This window comes from Liolophura sinensis, chromosome 6 (genome assembly GCF_032854445.1).
Source record: "Liolophura sinensis isolate JHLJ2023 chromosome 6, CUHK_Ljap_v2, whole genome shotgun sequence".
Lineage (NCBI taxonomy): Eukaryota > Metazoa > Mollusca > Polyplacophora > Chitonida > Chitonidae > Liolophura > Liolophura sinensis.
In genome coordinates, this window is record NC_088300.1 from 70,258,895 (window position 1) to 70,279,434 (window position 20,540).

Here is a 20,540-nt window from a genome sequence, read left to right on the forward strand (position 1 = left end):
TATTTACCCAATCCAGCTGACAGAAGAGACGGGGCGTCTCCGTTATTTCCGTTTTCCCTCTGTCATCGGACAGGGTAGGTCGTCATCAGGTACCACCCTCTGGGAAACTGTCTGACGGCGCCGATGTGGCAATTTCCTGACCAGTCCACAGCCTCGAGGAAACTCTCTCCGATATAATATAGCACTGTACCAAGTCATTGGCCAATGAACTGACTGACTGACCGATTGGCCTAGCTTCATTCCATGATTAAACATGACTTTATTTTGGAATTTTACCTTAAATCAATCAGTCTATTGCGTCATTGATTAGTTCGGCTATAATGGCTTTTTAAACTATTACGTTTCTCGAAAGAGATCGTTTAGTCAATGAATACCGAACTATTTCATGAGATAATCAACCGATAACATTGTAATAGGTCCCTGAATTTCTCCCAATAAACGTCTTGTACGACGACATGCATATGACTGAATAGAACTATGAATTTTTTTTATCTCGCGTAGATTTAAACATGTAGTCAGTATATTTTAATCTTTTCATGTCAAATATTTGGCTCAATTGGTTATCATGCTAGCACAGCGTAATGACACAGAAGCCTCTCACTAATGCGTTTGCTGTGAGTTCAAGTCTAGCTCATTCTGGCTTCCTCTCCGGCCGTACGTGGGGAAGTCTTGCAGCAACCTGCGGATGGTCATGGGTTTTCCCCGGGCTCTGCCCGGTTTCCTCCCTCCATAACGCTGGTCGCCGTCGTATAAGTGAAATATTCTTGAGTACTGCGTAAAACGGCCATGTGTGTGTCAGGAATAAACCATTGTCCTTTGGCAAGTAATTGACGAACATTCTGTCATCTGACATACAGATATTCATCCACAGAGACTGCTAACTTATAGATCGTAGCTCCTCTAATTGTGGTCCTTCACTATCCACGCACAGTCGGTTTTGAACTCCTTACAAAAGTTCACAGAATACAATACAGCGAACCATCCAGGGAGTATCTCCAACTTTTGTGTGAAAACATCACCGGAATGAAGTTACTTACTTATTCCTTGTTAAAGTTTCCTTATTCTTCGCGAGACTCGAGAAGGTAATTATTACTCAGGGCCGATATAACACATTACGGTTTGGTTATCGAGGTGTCTAATTTACTGATATAAGGGACACAACTGTGGGCGTACCTTTACTGTTGCGGCATTTCACATTTCTCGCATTGTGAGCTTGGAACTCCATGCAAAAGTCAGGAAGATGATTTGTTCACTGGCTATCGATTTGGTCAGACAACGATAAAATTTAATGATAGCGCTTTCGTGGAGCACTCGATGGACACGCACAATCCGAAATCTTTCTCTAATTGCTTCTCAAAAACGTCAAAATCCGACACAACTCTTGTGCACATGATCTTTCTAATGTAAAACACATTATGATAAATCTTGAAATTATACTCCCATACCAGGTTTTTAATGCAAATATTGGTCTAGTACAAAACTATTACACCACAGCCATATCTCCTATGAAATGTATACCATATATATGCAACAGAGCAGGGTCAAAAGACGTCTATGTTTTCTTCAATAAGTTCAACTTGGTACAGCATAAGAATTCCCTTGTAAAACAAGGACCGCCTGAGTACAAGGCTTAACTCGCAGGGCATAAACGTAATATACAACTGTTACAAATCACATGTTCTGCTCAAAACGACGAAGATCTCCACTTTCCCCAGTCCAGTATCTACCTTATAATGTTATACTGTCGCGCTGAATGGCCGGCTTTATCGCATGCATGTCTCGTGAAGATATGGTGTTAGATAGTGTTACACTGCTGCTTAGACCTATGTACGGACCTTTGTATGTAGTAAGGAGGTCCTTGATCTATCGTGTTATACAGGTCAAGATAACATGACAGTCCAGTGGTAATGGTATTAACACAATAACCATGATACTAGCTGTGGAAGGCGACAAGTGTGTTAAGACCGTGAAGTTGTAAACATGAGCAGCGTCCCTACAGTTTGCTTGTCGGGAGGACAACAGATGCCCATGATTGGCTTCGGGACCTGGTCAGTTTGGCAGGTAGGTGAAGATTTCCCACACATAGATGGAACAGAAAAGCGTAAAATTTCGAAAACAAAAATACCAGATTGTTCTCCACGTTCCATCATCAGGTTCCATGCCGCTTCAATAACCTTTCTCCGACACCCTTGTCACAAGCCAGCACGACGTTATGTGTACTTGAGTAACATAACATGCACGCAGCAGCAATCGGTGTAGGGAAGACGTTGCCATGGATACACCAGCCGTCAACCAAAACAGGCGTTTCGGGTTCAAAAATCGCAAGGCCAATTTCCTAAGCAAAATTCACTACAAATCACCATATAACTCCGTCCGATATGGGAGGGTCTGGCGGCAACGTACAGATGGCAGCAGTCGTATAAGTCAAATATTCTTGGGTACGGCGTGAAACACCAATCAAATAAAATAAGAACAAAGAATATATGAAGTAGGGAATAGAGCGGATTCATGCAAAGATTATCAACGAGCAGTTTTCAATAACTATGGAAAGACGCAAGGAAGGTTGTAGACAATTGGTTTTAATCAGTATTCAAATCGAGCAGTAAATGATTACTTCTGGCCAAAGGGATGCACTCACACAGCTAATAGAATCTTTTTTCCAGATGTGAGTAGGTCTTTACGCCTCTATGCACGAGGGTGTAGGTGAAGAAAGATTAAAGGTCAGTGTACATAAAACCATATCTAGGTCATGCCCTAACAAAACTGATCCAGTGACCTACAACTTTTAAAAGAGATAACATATTAGTCTGGCCTTCAGTTTGTCTTAGAAATAACACAAATTGTGCTACAGGTATCATGCACACAGGTATATCACAAGTGATAGACTGTCATGAACGCCCATGTCAAATGGACGACACATCTCCTCAAGGAAACAGATCCAGACTACAGACTAGAATGTATTTATTTGAATATAATATATGCGCATAGGCAATTACGTTAATGCCAATTTAATAGTCGATACTGTAACATTTGTTAAAATAGGGTACGGTATGTGATCTTGTTCCACCCTTGTCTATAAATTTTATTACACTCGAAAATTTATTAGAAACTGTATGAGGCTGCCAATATCCTTCCTGTTAATGTTCATTTTAAATCAAGAATTAAGTTCATACTCGTCGTTGCCTTGTTTATAAAGAAAGAAACGTTTTACATGCAATAAAGCTAAAAACCATGACCAAATTATGGTAGGCATACGCGTTTTCTTACCACTGACATTGCAGATAAAAAGTCTACTTTATACCCCTCGTCATGCACGTTATGATACTATAAATGGGTGCTATGAATATTTTTATTGGTATATTTGATGTGTGTTTAACGCTGTACTTTATTATACGTCACACTAATGCGACAGTAGTTAGGTTTGCGGGTTAAAAAGCCCGGGGAAAATAATCGTATCTGCCCAGGTTCCTGACAACCCTACCTAACAAACGACCTAATAGGAGGCTGTGGAAGCTGGATTTAAACCAGCTCCTTCTATATCAGTGGCCTTGAATCAAAATTTAAGGTGTTTAAACCGCTCGATGATCCAGGGCCCAATGCACATGTGTATTAGAGAGAGAGTGCTGACTTTTCTCGAAAGTCAAGAGTGTAAAACTGAGATGCATTATCAATGACTAAACACAATTTTGTTTTATCCGTTAGGACCCAGATGACGTAGTCAGCCAGTCAGTGAAAACTGCCCTGGAGATTGGTTACCGTCACATAGACTGTGCCTTTGTCTACAACAATGAGGAGGCTGTCGGCCGTGCACTGAAAGAAAAACTCAACGATGGATCTCTAAAGAGAGAGGATTTATTTGTCACAACAAAGGCATAAGATTTAATACAAGCTTTTATATAATAGATTCTCTCTTCCAAAATGTTCAGCTGTTAAAGGTATAGGGTGCATTTATATGTAAGTGAAATGCAGCTGTAAGCTAGTATATCGATGCAATATATGTCTTTGGTATGAAACAATCGTGGAAGTGATGAAAATATCGTGTCATGCCAGGTGATGATCTAGCAAAAGCGATAAAATCATGAAACGACAACAATGTGGCAATGTTGTGCGTCATGTTAGGTTTCAATACAGCTTAAAGCTTAAGAACGAGTGACACTGTCATGGCATGAAGGCAACATGACCATGTCGTTTGTGATGATATTTGTCAAGGTAAAGAAAAGCTACATTAAGGGTTTCACCAACAACACCAGCATTTTTGTTTCCATAGGTTATAAATACGGATTTAGGGCAAATTTAATCATTATTTAATATCGTGTGAAATTTTCTGTATTTAAAAAAACTTTTCGTTGTGTAGTTATGGGACACCTACCACGGCACTGAACGGCCCAAAATTGGTCTACAGAAGTCTCTTGACTGGTTGGGACTGGATTATGTGGATCTCTATCTCATCCATTGGCCATTTGCATTCAAGGTAAAGGTAGAGCCATTTTAAAATGGTATAGCATCTTACGAAAGGAACGCTTCACTATAATGGAAGCTTTTCTGAAAAGGCGTGAATTTTATGTAACGAATGGCCAGCTTCTTTGATATTGAAGCAATGACAAGTTTCTTTGGTAGAGAACCATTAACAAGTTTACCAATGAACCAACAGAACCAGCGGGAAGTTTATCTGGCAGAGAAACAAGTGACAAGCTTCTCTGGTATAGAACCAATGACAATCACTTACCTGGTATCTAACAAGTTTCTTAGATACAGAACCTATGACAAGCTTCCCTGGAACCAAGGACAAGCTTCTTTGGTATAGAATCAATGACGTCTCTGTGGTATGGAACTAAAGGCATGATTTACTGGTATGAAAGCAAACAAGCTTCTCTGGTAGAAGACCAATGTGATAGTTTCTCTGGTATGAAACCGATAGTAAGCTTTGCTGGTATAAAACCAAAAGGAAGCTTATCTGGTATAGCGCCTATTACAGGCACTGATATTGTGTATTTATTGAGAATAGAATGGAATGGATGAAAAACTGTATCCGCAATAGCTCTATGCAGAGTGAGTTTATTTATTTATTTTATTGTTGTTAATGCCACGCACAAGAATTATCTACGTTGGCGGTCAGTTGAATGAGTAGATGAATTCGGATCTACTGGATTTTAAAATTTAGTGCCCGGAGTGAACCACAACCGTTATTTGGCAAGAGATCCTTTTTTTTCAACGTTAGATTGACCAAACGGCCATACGAGTGTCGTCGGAATACACACACTCCCTGACCAAGGCGGGGATTGAAACTACGCTCAGTGAATCTAAGCGGTTGAAAACCAACTGCTTGTCATCTCTGCTGTACGATGGTTTTCCATTTCTGTTAATTAAACAGGCAGGAGACATCAATTTCCCGAAAGATGAAAACGGTGATATTATTCTTGATACAACCACGAGACTGGAAGACACGTGGAAGGTAGGATATTTTGCACCAATGTCTGGTTAAGTGCATCTGATATCTTTGGACCAAGTTATATCCCATTGAGGAGGTTAGTTAGTTTGTCAAATGGTTGCTTGCTTTCTTGGGGAAAGAAATGAACAGTAATCAGATATATAACATAAGATAATTTATTTACACGTCGCTTTCCAAAACATTACAGATTAATCCACAAAAGGGGATATTGATTTATAAAGATTGGTAGCTTCCAAGATTGTTGGTTAAGAATGTCATGGAATGATCGTAGGATGAATATTTGTAACTTGTGTGTTAGTGTGCTCTCCGAATAAAACCCAACGGTTTCACGGTTTCATTTGGACCTACATGTATGTACTATTACATGGACAGATTTTCTCCATGGTAACTCCAAATAAACCTGACTACATGATAATCACTGCGTAAAACGGTTAAATTAAGTAATTAACGTTGCTTTCAGAATAAATATTGAAATAGTGTGGACTCTTCCTGTCAGTAAGATTGGGCTTCCACATAAGCTTCGTAATCATGTTGGACATCGCTAGCTTGATTACATGAATGTGTGAAATATGGCTGTGCTTTTCTTTTGTTTTTTGTTTTGTTTTGTTGTTTTGCCTTTATGTTTCTTTTTTCTTTTTTTATTCTGTTTGAATTAACTTACACCTTCATAAGCGATACCCTTTCAGGAGTTTACTTCTGAACATTTTCCTACAGGGAATGGAAGCATGTTACGATGCCGGCTTGGCGAAAAACCTTGGGATTTCCAATTTTAACAGGCAGCAGACAGAGAAGATGTTGGGGATTGCCCGAATAAAACCGTGCAGTATGCAGGTCATTGTATGGTCCATCCTTAATTCATACAAATTATGTTTTGTCCTGCTCAAATACCCTTGGAGGATTATCACCACTATTTGTCTGTAAAATTGCCGGAGTGGCGTTAAGCCTTAACCGTCCATTGATTTTTCCAAGTTTATTTCGCAATTTCAAAGCATTTATGCCCATTAGGTACAACCCTTGAAATGCCGGGAGGTATACAGAAACGTTAAAAATATGACTCTTACGATTGGTTCATCAAGTCATATAGCTATACTGTTTGGGGCTATATGCTGATGGCATCATTGCTATACAATGAGAACATTTTAAGGTCGTTTAAATATTTTATGTCTGAAATATTCTGCTAGGATCATTAGTGTTCGCTCAGTTTTAAATGTCAAAAAGTTGAGACACAAGTGAAGTGTCGTTGACATTTCCTAAACAGTCTATTGCATTATAAAATGGTCTGAGCAGAATGATTGTAACTATAATTTCTGTTCCACAGATAGTCTCAAGGGAGTCTTAAGTTGTATCACTGAATTTCCCTGTTAAACTGTGATTCGAAAAAAATCCATACATTTTCAAGTTTGCAACTGGTTGTTCTCACTTTCAATCTTAATTAATTTAAACTGTGCTTCATGGGCATGGAAATATGGATCCTAATTTCTTTTAAAAGCGTTTAAAATTTCCAGCTGCTCTATCTCCTGTGGCTCTATTTCTATAGGCTGAACTCAATGTGTACCATTCAAACCCAGCCTTGGTGGAGCATTGTCAAGCTAACGGCCTTCATGTCACGGCATTCGCGCCTCTCGGAGCTGCCAACAGGCCATGGTGAGAATTTGCTACAAAGGGGGAATCCGGGTTGAAGCTGTCATGGCATAAGTCTTCATTTACGAATGTCTTTTTTGACGCCTAGATTCCCTGTGTTTCTGAACCTTGCCTGTTGTGCTAAAAATAAATTAAGTTATCCCAAAATTATCAGAAAAATCAAATTGTAGTCCATTATATCAAAGTAAGTCAGTGTCTAACACGGAAGCCTCACTTCGTCTTATACTGTTTAAGAAACATCACTGGGCCCTTGCTGGCTTAAACAGTTAAAGCTCGGGCTCCGGGAACAAATGTCGTGGGCCAGTGAAACCGTTTGTTCGAATCTAACTCTCGCTGATTTGCCCGCAATCATATGTCAGGATACCTCCCGACTGGCTGTGGCTACGCCCGTTATCTCCATCCATAACCCTGACAGTAGTCATATAAAGTGAAAACTCGAAATTAAAAAAACAGAAGCTAATTAAGTTTATTAAATGCCCTGGATTCGATCTGGTGATCTTTACTGTATGTATATGGCTTTTATCATGTGATATCTCGACGATATGTCTTTGTAGGAAAGCTGAGACGGATCCCTGTCTCTTTGACGACCCCGTTATCAAGAAGATTGCTGCTGAAAAAAAACAAGACAACGGCACAGGTATCATTGGTAGTACATATAACAACAGTGTGGTAACAAATTTGTTATTTTCATGTGAAGCAAAATTTTCTTGTATTTTTTCTAATGTTCATTTTCCTGTAGCTCCCTTCTGACAGTAAATTTCCAGCGAATTACCTAGTTAAATAGGGAAGATATTGCAAAAGCACGAAATCGTTCTTATGCTTATTGCCAAAAAGCTGTACAGGTGAAAATACATATATAATATACATAGTTTGGTAGATTGTTTGGTATCTTGCGTGGTGGTTACTTCTTAATTGACCTGTTTCGGGTTTCCTTCACCAATCATGCACACGATTAAGCGTTTTTTCAGCATAACTTACGTATAAATCACCTATCATTTCCATTAAAAAATTGTTCTAACGAGGGAAAACTGATCCATTATCTTAACCCCACAGAAAAAGAAGGTTTAACTATATAGCTTAAGTTGTATATTTGGTTACAGCCGTACTGCTGTGTTCATTCTTGCCTCATCTTGTGTTCGTTATTCGTTGTGATGTACAGGTGTGCCTCCGATATCTCATACAACTGGGCATTACAGTTATCCCTAAGAGTTCAAAACCGCAAAGAATAAAAGAAAATTTTGAGGTAAGAAAATGAGAGCTGTAGCTGTAAGGTAAAGGGATGTATTTTTAGAATCTATTAATAACGATAATGATATACAATGTGTATACATGAGTCACCTTGCGTTCTGTTTTATGCCTGCTCTGTATATAGTTTCTTGTGAAAAGTAAAGTTATCTTTCCCAGAAAAAATATCTCGATCTGTTACAATTACTATTTAATTCTACGAGAGATGACAGAGAATGTATCTACGTTTTGCAAGTATTCTATGAAACTGACGGTTGTAATTCAGTATGGTCATGCATGCGGTGGATCGTGGTATCCCGAGATATCCAATGTGCATGTTTATATGTTAAGGATATGATTGATACGTGTACTTAAATGAAGTTGCGCTGCAGGTAATTACCAAGGCTATATATTTGCTATTCCCAATGCCTCGCACAACAAAGCGCTGATATATGACAACTAATACGTGTTTGGTATGTCACAAGGATATTGGAGGATACGCTGGATTCAGTTTTTTATGTGGAAACATTTTATTGTAGATATTTGACTTCAGTTTGACTGAGGAAGAAATGACGCAGCTAAAATCTCTGAACAGAAACCTACGTGTCTATAATGAAGGAATGTAAGCATTAAATTTCATCGAGATTTTTTCTTTTGTTTTTTTTTTTGGGGGGGGGGGGGCGTGTTTAACGTCCTACTCTATAATTTTTCACTTGTATCATGGCGTTGAGGTTTGTAGCTGGAGGAAAACGCTAAAGCACTGCCCTTTGCCAGGTACCTGACAATCCTCCAGACCTAAAGCTACAGCTGAACTATAGCGAAAGCTGGATTCGAGCCAGCTACCTCAGTGATTGGGAGTCGTAATGCTGCGACGAGACATTCTCTTTAGTTGATTGACCTATGACATCGATATATTTGACGACTGTTCTTTACATTATTGAATTAGATGATATACTTACATGTTTCGGACACAGAGTACAGTTCATGCCTGAAGGGAAAAACGATGATATTTTTTTAATGTACCGGTAACAAAATTTGCAAAATAGTTATGTTCACTGTTATTTTCCTGTTGATTTATAACCCTGTAATTGGTTCCTGTGTATTCACATGTTGCATATTTAACATTTTCCAGAGCCAAAGCTCATCCGGAATGGCCGTTCCACGTGCAGTACTGATCCCTTCCTATTCCGATTAGTTAACTGTGTGACCTTGAAGAAGCACATTGAGTTTATACCTGTATCTCAAACAGGAATCTTCTAATCCATGTCACAGACCTTACAAAGGAATTGTTATTTTTTTTCTCCACAACCTGACATTTGCTTATCTCAATACTTGAAAATTGGTTCTTGCAGCTTTGCATGACTCATGATTTATATTAGCTATTTTACAACGCACTGTCTCAGTATTCACCACAGGTCAACAGCTCAGTGTATTAGGGGAAAAAACACTTATTCTGTTACTATTAAATAAACTTCACTGAATCGTCTTGGTTGAATTGTGTTGTTATTGTCGGCGTCCATGTGCTTTTCTTATCAAGTGCACCTGTAGAGAAGAACACCTTGATTGTCTTCCGCGGCTCTGCTGCATTCACGTGAAAGTTCAACCCTGAGGCACCTAGTCGAAATATTGCTTTCTTTCAGGTCAACTGCTGAAATTTTCTTTGTTGAAAAGTATTTCTTGAGTACCAACAGACCTACAGCTGGTCTTAGGATTGCAAGGTTAAAAGGGTGAAAACCCATTCTAGAGGTGGGTGTTAAGTTGATATCTTAGGGTTGTTTGGTAAAAAAGCACTGTTGAGTAAAACCAAGCCAGATATAGGTGTTTGGTTGAAATCTTATAAGATAATTAGGTTAAACAAATATCTGAAGAGGAAAAACACAACAATTACGGGTGTTTGGTTGAATTGTTTCACGACATGCAGGTATTCCGTGAGAGGAAACCGAGCAGAGTCCAGGAAAATAACCGTCCGAAGGTTAAAAGCATTTTTAAGAGAGCAAACCCATGCAAGGGATTGTGTATGGTTAAAATCCATATACCTTGCGTACTAACTGCACTTCCAATATTGTATCAGCATTTGTGTACCAGGTCCAGTGCCCAGCGTATGGTCGTTTATTTTAAATATAAGCGTCAAGTCCGACATTCCTATACCATTCGTAGTGCGTAAAGGGCGTTCCAAGTCTATAATCGCATGATCCATTTACACAACAACGTTTAACACTAACTCCCGAAGACAAAGGTATGTAATAAATTATACAAATAAGAAATAAAGCCGGTAACACACAAGAGAGAAGCGGTCATCAGTTTTCAATGATGCCGGGCAGACAATGAATACTCCAGGCATGAATTCCATATCAAAGTTCAAATTCGTAGTCCGTGAATGAGTTCCATGTCAAATAACAGCTAAACAAGTATCTCAGTCGCGCTTTCATTGCAACTGTTCATAAAGGCATCATGCCGATGTAATTAGCATGGCTACCTTTACGGCCCCTAGCCCCAGGTTAAGCGGTATTAGATACAGTTTGAAAATGACGAGCGTTACAGACCCTAACCGATCAGATTATGATTCAAAAGTAACGGACGATTACGTCTTTCCCGTTAATATGTAAAGATCTAAAGGCATTTCATGATAAATGCATCAAATCCCAGGATAAGTTGTACGATTGATTGTTTAAAAAGCATTGATTCTTATCAATTATTGTTATGTAACGTGGCTTTATGTAGTATATGAATTGTCTCAGGAAAAACATAATTCTTGCACAAGTAATAACACAATAATAGAAAGTGTAATTCTTGTCATTTCCTTTGAGGTTTCCTCTGTTCGTGAAATTGACCCATCTGAATAATATTCTAGCAGAAACAGGTTTATTTTGCTACAACATTTTATCAAAACAACGTTTGTGTGTCAAGGGTTTTTTTTTATTCTTCTTTTCCGTACGGTATACATATGCCTTACAAAGAAAAGTCAAATATTCTTGAGATGTTAAACATCCAGCAAACCATTAATCGTTGAGCGCCCGCACATGAAGATGAATTACTTAGCCAGCAAAGGTCTTTGTTAACTTGTGTCATGGAATTGTGCAATGAGCTAAGTTATGCTGAGGGTATATACGTTGTCATGACAATGCATTTGTGTGAAACAGTGACATATTACAGATAAGAACAAAAAAGTAGGCCTGTTTTAGGCGGGCAATGTTTCTCAATATAGCCGCAACATTACAATCACTTTGATTTGAATGATTTATTGATTGGATTGACGTTTTATGACGCACCCATCTGTACAATGGCGGCCAGCATCATGGTGGGAGGAAACCGGGCAATCCGCTCCGGAGTCGTTGTGCTGCGCTAGCATGCTAACCACTTCGACTACGAAGCCCCCTGATCTGTTTGACGACAAGTTCAATATATTTGTGATCAATAGTTGTGCAGACTGATGATAGAAGGAACTATCGGTCTATATGCATACATGTGCTGTGTTTCGTGTCTATCTTGATCAGATTTCGTGGTAGAAACTTTCAAGCCATAAACATGCACATGTAGATTTTGTTTCCATTCGAAAGCTACGGATTCAAAAACCCAACAGTTGTGTTTTACCATCCGGTTTAAAGAAGGAAAGGAAAAAAAATAATAAGGACGCTAAATAAATAATGACGCTTACAAAAATAGTACACCCATATGTCCTTGAGATACTATCCGTTTTACAGCTTAATCGTCCAAGTCAAAGCCAATTTGCCTAATTAGTTGTTTGAATTTCCTGACATTAACCTCAAGGGAACTACTTATTTGTAGGAATCTACTAAAATCACTAATCAATAAAAATCACTTTGTTCACTATGATGACGGCTCTCACTGGCTCAGACGATTTAAGCCCTGGTTCTCTATGACCGTCAAGTCTTTGACAAAATGAGGTCGCGTGTTCGAATTCGGCTCTCTCTGTTTAGCTGTGACAGGTTTAAAGGTGTTTGCGGTAATTTACGGGCGATCCGTTTTCCTCCACTCACAAACCTGAATGACCGTCGTCAAATAGGTGAAAAATTCAGATTGTAACATCAGTCAAATTTCATGACGGGTACAGCTGACCACGGCCGGCTATATTTATGTCAACAGCCTCTGTTGACGTGCCGGATGTTCGAAAATTTATTATAAGTGGCTTATCGTTGTACAGAAGAGGGTTTGTCGGTGCAAGTTTGGACATCTTTTAAACTCGGATAACGTGTGGATTCAGTGTATACCACACTAGAATTGTATCGGTTTGTGAACGAGACGGGCGAGGGAGTTGCATTGTGAAATGGTTTGAGGATATAGGACACAGTCTCCGAGGAAATAACCACGCACAACTCATACATGCAATATCAAAAGCCGCAATCGAAGCACCTGTCGAAAATACAAAACAATTCATAGTTGACCCTACGTGTGTAGGCCTATAAGCCTATAACATGTATGCAGTGGCTTGTGGTATAGGTTTACATACTGGATCGACGTATAAAGGTTAAAAACTAATTCCCTTTCTGTGTATCTCTTTAGAGAATAGAAACCACCCAAACCTGTAAGAATTTAGTACGCGTCCCAATACACCGCTGGAAGCAAGCAAAGAAAAATTCAGTCTGAAGCTGGATTCGAACTCTTTATCTTCCGGCACCTCATACACCAACACCTCGCTCACACAGTTCACTAAGCTATGATCACTGTTCCGTCTTTTCAGACAATTTTTGCCAGAAATACAGGGCCTACAATCATGAAAATTCAAACTCAGCTAATTTACGAGAATGACACGTGTTTTAGTCCAGACCGTCCAGCTGTAGCTTTACATCTGACTGGGGCTGACGCTCTAGGCTAGCCGATAACCTAGTTTTTGTAAAGCGCCCTCTATTGAGATAATAGCTTGATCTAGTTCGTGAGTCCGTTAGAGCAGACGTGCACTACTTATATGTATGTCGATGCATTCAAGGTTACATTGCAGATTTCCACAATTACAAGACCCGTGCAAGGAAAAACAGCATGCCAGGAGATATGCAGAAGTTTGAACTCACCCTCCAGAGTGGGAGGAAAATGCCCCCTGTCGGCTTAGGTACTCTTGCACCCGATGAGGTAAGGCCGGTTTGCTTTCACACAATGTTCGTCTGTTCGGCAGTGTGTCCATTCGGTTGTCATTATGTTGTTGTTGGGCTTATAAAGGGCCTTATGAAATATTTTTACCCGCCACTGTAATATTAGTTGAAGATAGTAGCATTTAAATTCCAGACGGGTAATGTAGAAGTCCGATATAATGTTTTTAATTTCCGCTACCGTATATTATTGTATAGGCCTATATAGTAAATGGCCTGATGTCTTTAGCATGGCGTGTTAGTGAGGCAGCAGTGGAAGCACTATAATGTAGTGTGTTTTCACGCGAGACACTGTCCTGGTATAATGCTGAAAATGGGTTGAACACTGTGCAAACCAAAAACCATATTATTTTCCCCCCATAGTTCCTGGCATGTTCTGATTTTTCTGTAGGGAGAGGAGGAGGTTATAAAAGCTGTCCGTGTTGCCATCAAGGCCGGATACCGCCATATTGATTGTGCTGCCATCTACAGGAATGAGCGGGCTGTTGGCTCCGCTATCAAATCTGCCATCATAGAGGATACAGTGAGACGAGAAGATTTGTTCATATGCAGTAAGGTGAGGAGGGAGATAAACAAAGTGTGAACAATGTACATACATGTAGATCAAATCCTGCTTCCTACTTTTGAGAGCTGGCCAACTTTCCAGATCCCAGGTAATGGCATATGTGGGTATCAAATGCTAAACATTTTGTCTGCAGATATCATTAAGCTCATTAAGAAGATTTTCAGGTTATCAGGCAGAGTATAATATGAAGTTAAGTTGAAGAAATGGGATCTGAATTTTTTGTTTGTGATTATAGCTTAATGCTCATGTTCAGTATGTAACTCTTCAACCTTTCCAACCACTAAAACACTGCTTTCAGTGGAATTTATGCATACAATTATTATGAAAATGGTTCTGAAAACAGCTAATCATTTGTTTGTGTCTCTAAAGATGCAAGCTTCATAAAACTGTGCAAAATATTTCTCTGCACCCCATATTTATCTCAGAATAAATGAGATAAATATGATAGCTGGATAGCCCATCATGCAATTATTTTTATCTGATGTTAAAATGGTATGATTATGTGTAGCTTTGTATTAGTTATGCACATGTTTCGTTGCAGTTGTGGAACACGTGTCATCGGCCGGATCTGGTTCGTACCAGTCTGAGGAAGTCCCTGGAGGATTTGGGGGTACAGTATCTTGACCTCTACCTGATGCATTGGCCTATGGCTTATAAGGTAAGCATAATCCTTCAGTCTTAGCAACAATCTACCTGTTGCTGATTGTGTGCACACTGACATCTCAGATGAAAGATAAGCCCTTTATCTTATAATTTGACTGTGTCAGTGAGATATTGCAAGCGTAATAAGTTTTTGATATTACTCAATACTGTACACATGTGTACTGAATGAAGGAAAATGTTAACTGGCTACCTCAATGTTTCTAGATGAGTTTATCCATAGTGGACGAGTTTTTGTCATGATTGATTAGCAATGAGAAAAAAGGCTGTGAGCCTTAAATGGCGGTATTTACTATAAAGGTGCGTAACAAAAATATGGATAGCTGTTGCAAAGCTGAAACTAGACTTGTCTCTCTAGATATTTAGAGTATTGCCTATCAAACAGCATTATTTCATTTACCTATCCATTTTACATGGTCACAAGTAAAACATGGTCACAAAGAAAACACATGCTGCACAGTTTCTGGGTACGTGAAAGCTTAGGAGCCAGTGGATCAACATGAATAAAAAATTGTCTGCATAAAGACAGAAATGCTAGTATACCTGTTTGAAGAGAATCAAATTTTAAATTAAAATTGTAAAGGCAAGATAGATACAAAGAAGTCATTATCATTATCATAGGCTACATAGCATCAGAAAATTAAACAGTGTTGTAGTGCAACATATTGGACTGCATTGGATGCACCAAATCCTTTTCCATAGATCTAGTTCATTTCATGTGCCGTCATAGTATATAACAAGTGTCTCTCCCAGTGGCATTTCTGTCTTGATTCAACATGTGTATTTACATCCAGAAACTAAAAAAAAAAAAGAATTCCTGATTCTGAACAGTGGAAATGTGATCTTGAAATACAGCTTAATTACTGTACAAAGAAAAGTTGGTCTTGATTGTGTGGTTAAGGTGGATTGCGTTTCATTGGCTAGGTCACATAAGACTTGGGCTCAGTGTCATATGCAGAAAGAAAGTTCTGCCCTCAATGTTCTTGGTGTTTTGTTCGTTGGTGGCCACTCCTGTATGAAGTTTTCTGGAGCCCATTAGCCTGTCATAAGCATGGTATATGTGACATGTGGAAGTGTTTGCCAGTGTACCATCAGCATGGAATATGTGACATGTGGAAGTGTTTGCCAGTGTACCATCAGCATGGTATATGTGACATTTGGAAGTGTTTGCCAGTGTACCATCAGCATGGTATATGTGACATGTGGAAGTGTTTGCCAGTGTACCATCAGCATGGTATATGTGACATGTGGAAGTGTTTGCCAGTGTACCATCAGCATGGTATATGTGACATGTGGAAGTGTTTGCCAGTGTACCATCAGCATGGTATATGTGACATTTGGAAGTGTTTGCCAGTGTACCATCAGCATGGTATATGTGACATGTGGAAGTGTTTGCCAGTGTACCATCAGCATGGTATATGTGACATGTGGAAGTGTTGGCCAGTGTACGATCAGCATGGTATATGTGACATGTTGAAGTGTTTGCCAGTGTATATACTTGGCCAAAGTTTACTCCAGCCAGTCAGATTTCCTCCACCCATATCATATATGCACTGGCCATGATTGTTGAAAAATTCTTGAGTGTGGAGTTTTAACAACAATTAAAGACAGAAACAAATGTGAAACACTGTTAAAGGAGGTACTTGAGTACTGTGTACAGGATGTGTTTCTTTCCTTCAGGAAGGAGGGGAGTTTCACCCGTGGGATGAAAATGGTAAAATCATATACTCTGATGTTGATTACGTGGATACCTGGAAGGTGGGTACAGTGAATGTCACACGTACAAAGTTCATGGTTCACCAGTAGAGTGTGTTTCTTGTACTATCATTACAAGGCTCTTAGAATTATATCTAAGATATAATACCTGTTATTATACCTCTACATTTTCTTTTGAATTCTGAGGAATAACTTTACCTGTGTATAACTACTATAATATAATTGTTAATTACATATGTATGAAAAAATGCTCTTTAAGATGTCTGTCTGAAGAAAGCAAAATAGCTTTCCTTTTCAATCAGTATTGTTCATCATTTGTTGTTTTTCAATTATTTAAATGGATTGTTTAGTAATTTGTATTGAATAAAGTCTGGAGAGACTTGTATATGCAAATGTCTGAACATATCAGTTGTCATACTCTCTTGGCTCTTTACATAGGCTCTTGAAGACTGTGTGGATGAAGGTCTAGTCAGAGATATTGGAATGTCAAATTTTAACAGCAAACAGTTACAGAGGATATTGGATGTGGCCCGTATTAAACCCAGCAATAATCAGGTAAAGCAAACAGTTGCTTAGGATATTGGATGTGGCCCATATTAAACCCAGCAATAATCAGGTAAAGCAAACAGTTGTTTAGGATATTGGATGTGGCCCATATTAAACCCAGCAATAATCAGGTAAAACAACAAGCATTCCTTCTGGTAAGGTATTGACAGGGCATTTTGCTGGCTTAAGATTTTACTTTATTTTTCAGAACCTTATACTGGCTTAGTGATGGGTACTCAGTTATAGAATTTTGGAATTTTACCTAGATTGAGTTGATTAAATTTTTGTTAGTTACCGAGGGTCAGTGGGTTTACTCAAGACACTCTGGCTCCTTTCATCCAGAGGCCTGACTGCTATTGTAGTCAAATATATGCAAGAAAGAAATTCAAATAAGCAATCAAATCCAGATTTAAGTCCGCTAACGTTGGGATGATTTAAATAATCATGACAATACATGATGCAAAAATTTTTCCAATATTATTTCCTCTTTGCTTGGCTGTCTTCTTCGCCTTCATTGCCAAAATACAATGCACAGCAAAATGATAAAAACGTGTATCTGCTTCTGTTTCCAGCTAGAAATCAATGTGCACTTATCAAATGAGAAACTAATAGAGTTCTGCAAGTCTGTAGGGGTTACAGTGACTGCATTTGCTCCCCTGGGAAATCTATCTGTGTAAGTCTACTCCGTATCTGTCCGACTGGTATTTTGAGGAAATGTCTCTTAAAGGATACGATTGGTTTTTATTTCTTTAATTCAAGTATATGAGATGACCTAAGATATGAACGTACAACAAAGCTTTCTTATTGCGGCATAGTATGGCTTTACACCACAGTTTTTCTAAGGCCCAGCTGTCAGTCTGCATGGATGACAGCAACATTGATGTTTGTGTTGACATTCAGTTACATTTTACACCAGTTCAATGTTTACACTGATGTTATCATCGATGGTTTCGCTGATATAATCTAGATTCTCAAGCATTCCTTGTTCAAGAGGCTTTGGTAACATTGTGCACCTTGCACAATCTGAACGTCTTTCACCAATCTGGCATGCAAGTCTGTCTCAGGTTAATGATCTTACTGATTGAACAAGGATAACGTTAAATAAATTTAATTGTTTTTTAAAAGATAAAAAAACACTCATATATATGTTAATAGAACAGACTTTACCTGAGTTCCAAACTTTGTGTGTACCAATAATTGAACTTCAGAGATTTGAAGTGGAAAGTAATGTATGATTCTTCACATTTACTCTACTACAAAGTTATCTCCCTTGAGGGATGTTGTCGTTATTTCATACCATTTAAATATCACTAGCAGGTCTAGTTTTATACCTCTTCGCATTTGCTCTGCTGCAAAGTTATCTCCCCTGACATGTACAAATTATTTCATACCATTTAAATATCTCTTGATGTGCTGTGTCTGACATGCATGTAGGGGAGCATGTGAGACATTTTTGAAACTTCTATATCTCAGTATTGAAGGATATTCACAGTACAGATGAACATATTACCTTAATAGGTGTACACACCAATCACTTATTCGTGGTATTCACTATATATGTATTAAACCATTATTTAATTTGATAAATCAATCTTATACTTCCAGGAAGCGTGATCATACACCAATAATTGAGGAGCCGGTTGTTTTGGACATCGCAAAAAAGAAAAACAAGACAGCAGCTCAGGTAAATATGGTCTTTTAGACCCAAAATCACTTCTCTGTAAACCTTGTACTGTGTTGATATATTGCTCTTGCATGTGTGCATTCATTGGATAAGGTAAGAACGTGTACAGCACCTTTTTGAAGCAACAAACATTATTGATTTAACATGTTCTCCATTTTGGCTTTTCTTTAGTGTCTAAAACGTTAAAAAGAAATAACAAAGATCATTGAATAATTGATCACTGTATGAAAATATGAGTAAAATTTGATTTATTGCAGGTTGCTCTTCGGTATTTGATCCAGAAAGGTGTAGGTGTGGTACCCAAAAGTAAAACACCCAGTAGAATTGTGGAAAATTTCCAGGTTGGTTCATCGATATGGCATACTAGGTTCACACTAAGATGATTTGTTTTTTAATCAGAACCCATCTAGGTTCACACCAACTTTTAAGATGATTTTTCTTTGATTTGGAACCCATCTAGGTTCAGTATGCTGCACTGGTCTAAGTGGTGGAAATTTTACTTCCAGTTAAACATTTAAATACTCATCATTATCATGTTCAGCTTTCTTGGTACCACAAATATGCATCTAATGTACTTAGCTATTATCCGTTACATCCCCAAGGTAGAATTTATGGTTGCGAAGAAAAAACATGGTAAAAATTGTATTAATGGAAAGCAAATCCTTCTGTTTCAGATATTCGACTTCAGTTTGTCGGATGATGAAATGAAGGCCCTCGCACAGCTTAACAGAAACATCAGGGTATATGATGAATCTATGTGAGTGGTTATTATTTGCTAAGCTTAAAAAGTGACACTACATAAGCAGAAATTCAGATACAAAGTTTTGCATCTGATTGCTACTGGCGAATCTGCTTAACTTTGACGGATTTTTAGAGGAAGATAACTCCGTTCAGGCGGATTACTTATCTCCCTTGATTTAAGTGCGTTACACTGAATGAATGCTTGGGATTTAACGAGCTAGATTTTTTCAGTCATATGACGACGAAGTGCTTTACTCGTGTAGTTTCAGATGTTTACCTGTGTCTCACTGACTGTGTGCTGTGTTGTTGTTGTTTCAGAGCCCTTGAGCACAAGTATTATCCATTCAACGAGCCTTTCTGATGCCTTCTGCTGAACTTTGCTCAAAGTGTTACACAGGACAGACTGGCTGGTCTTCGGCCCTCAGTTGTCAGAAAATCATGCCACTGCTGTTGCCTACTGCTTGCCTTGCCTTTGACTCAGTGATAACAATAATGATCCAACCATGCTATAAATATTGTGAGCTATAGAAAAAGTTACCAAAAAGGGGAATTTTCTGAAGGGGTGTTCCTATGCTTTTCTAATCATTTTCAGCATTTTCTGTCACTGTTATAATAAATTTTAAATTTCCATGTACAGCATTATCTCAGACTTGTGGCTCCGTCTAACTGAAAATCAAATCGTATGTAATCACCTGACAACAATCCTAATTACTTGTACATCTGTCAGCCAGTTTGTTCAGTGGCATGTGTTTACCTAAGTGGACAGGAGCATTACTACTGACTGAATCAACTAACTTCTTTCTGTGGGATTTTGATTTGCAAAAAAGGAGAGTTCTTACAGAAATTGCAAATAGTACAGTTCTGCTTGGTTGATAGAGCCAGATAAGATGCTTGATTTTCTGGGCATTGCTGGTAGGTTACATTGCTGTTAGTGGTTGTTATCTGTTGGATTGTTGTTGTGTCATGTTTATTTACTGATAAATGATTTTGTTTTTGATGAAACTTCTAGAATTAACGACTTTTCCCCAGGAAGACATTTATTACTGTTTTAACTTGTTTTCTTTAACATTTTGTTTCATATTTTGTTTGAGTGCCATAATACATTGTCTTGATATTAATACTATGCAATCATGATTATGCAGTTAACTTTGCTGCAGAACTCAGTTAAGAATGTGTTTTGTGAAAAATAGCTATTCTCTGTCTTGTAACAAG

General features: G+C 38.5%; 2 protein-coding genes across 2 annotated transcripts; both read left to right on the top strand.

Moving 5' to 3' along the window:
- The first annotated feature begins 1,923 nt into the window (after positions 1 to 1,923).
- On the top strand, positions 1,924 to 9,800 carry LOC135467510 (aldo-keto reductase family 1 member B1-like). The gene is made up of 10 exons (XM_064745282.1): positions 1,924 to 2,061; positions 3,703 to 3,870; positions 4,355 to 4,471; positions 5,372 to 5,452; positions 6,164 to 6,280; positions 6,987 to 7,093; positions 7,645 to 7,759; positions 8,250 to 8,333; positions 8,854 to 8,936; positions 9,447 to 9,800. Exons 1-10 carry the CDS (start codon positions 1,981 to 1,983, stop codon positions 9,487 to 9,489), a joined length of 996 nt encoding a protein of 331 aa, XP_064601352.1. The 5' UTR covers positions 1,924 to 1,980; the 3' UTR covers positions 9,490 to 9,800.
- A 3,474-nt stretch (positions 9,801 to 13,274) lies between these two features.
- Positions 13,275 to 20,170, top strand: LOC135468175 (1,5-anhydro-D-fructose reductase-like). Its single transcript, XM_064746264.1, has 10 exons — positions 13,275 to 13,399; positions 13,808 to 13,972; positions 14,523 to 14,639; positions 16,322 to 16,399; positions 16,796 to 16,912; positions 17,476 to 17,576; positions 18,509 to 18,587; positions 18,845 to 18,928; positions 19,262 to 19,344; positions 19,647 to 20,170. Exons 1-10 carry the CDS (start codon positions 13,310 to 13,312, stop codon positions 19,687 to 19,689), a joined length of 957 nt encoding a protein of 318 aa, XP_064602334.1. The 5' UTR covers positions 13,275 to 13,309; the 3' UTR covers positions 19,690 to 20,170.
- The last annotated feature ends 370 nt before the right edge of the window (positions 20,171 to 20,540 follow it).

Excerpts from the sequence above, each read along its gene's own strand:
- LOC135467510 (XM_064745282.1), top strand. The coding sequence starts at position 1,981 with ATGAGCAGCGTCCCTACAGTTTGCTTGTCGGGAGGACAACAGATGCCC. Across the intron at positions 7,094-7,644 it reads GGAGCTGCCAACAGGCCATG|GAAAGCTGAGACGGATCCCT; the intron begins GTGAGAATTTGC and ends ATGTCTTTGTAG. Across the intron at positions 8,334-8,853 it reads GAATAAAAGAAAATTTTGAG|ATATTTGACTTCAGTTTGAC; the intron begins GTAAGAAAATGA and ends ATTTTATTGTAG.
- LOC135468175 (XM_064746264.1), top strand. The coding sequence starts at position 13,310 with ATGCCAGGAGATATGCAGAAGTTTGAACTCACCCTCCAGAGTGGGAGG. Across the intron at positions 13,973-14,522 it reads ATTTGTTCATATGCAGTAAG|TTGTGGAACACGTGTCATCG; the intron begins GTGAGGAGGGAG and ends GTTTCGTTGCAG. Across the intron at positions 19,345-19,646 it reads AGGGTATATGATGAATCTAT|AGCCCTTGAGCACAAGTATT; the intron begins GTGAGTGGTTAT and ends TTGTTGTTTCAG.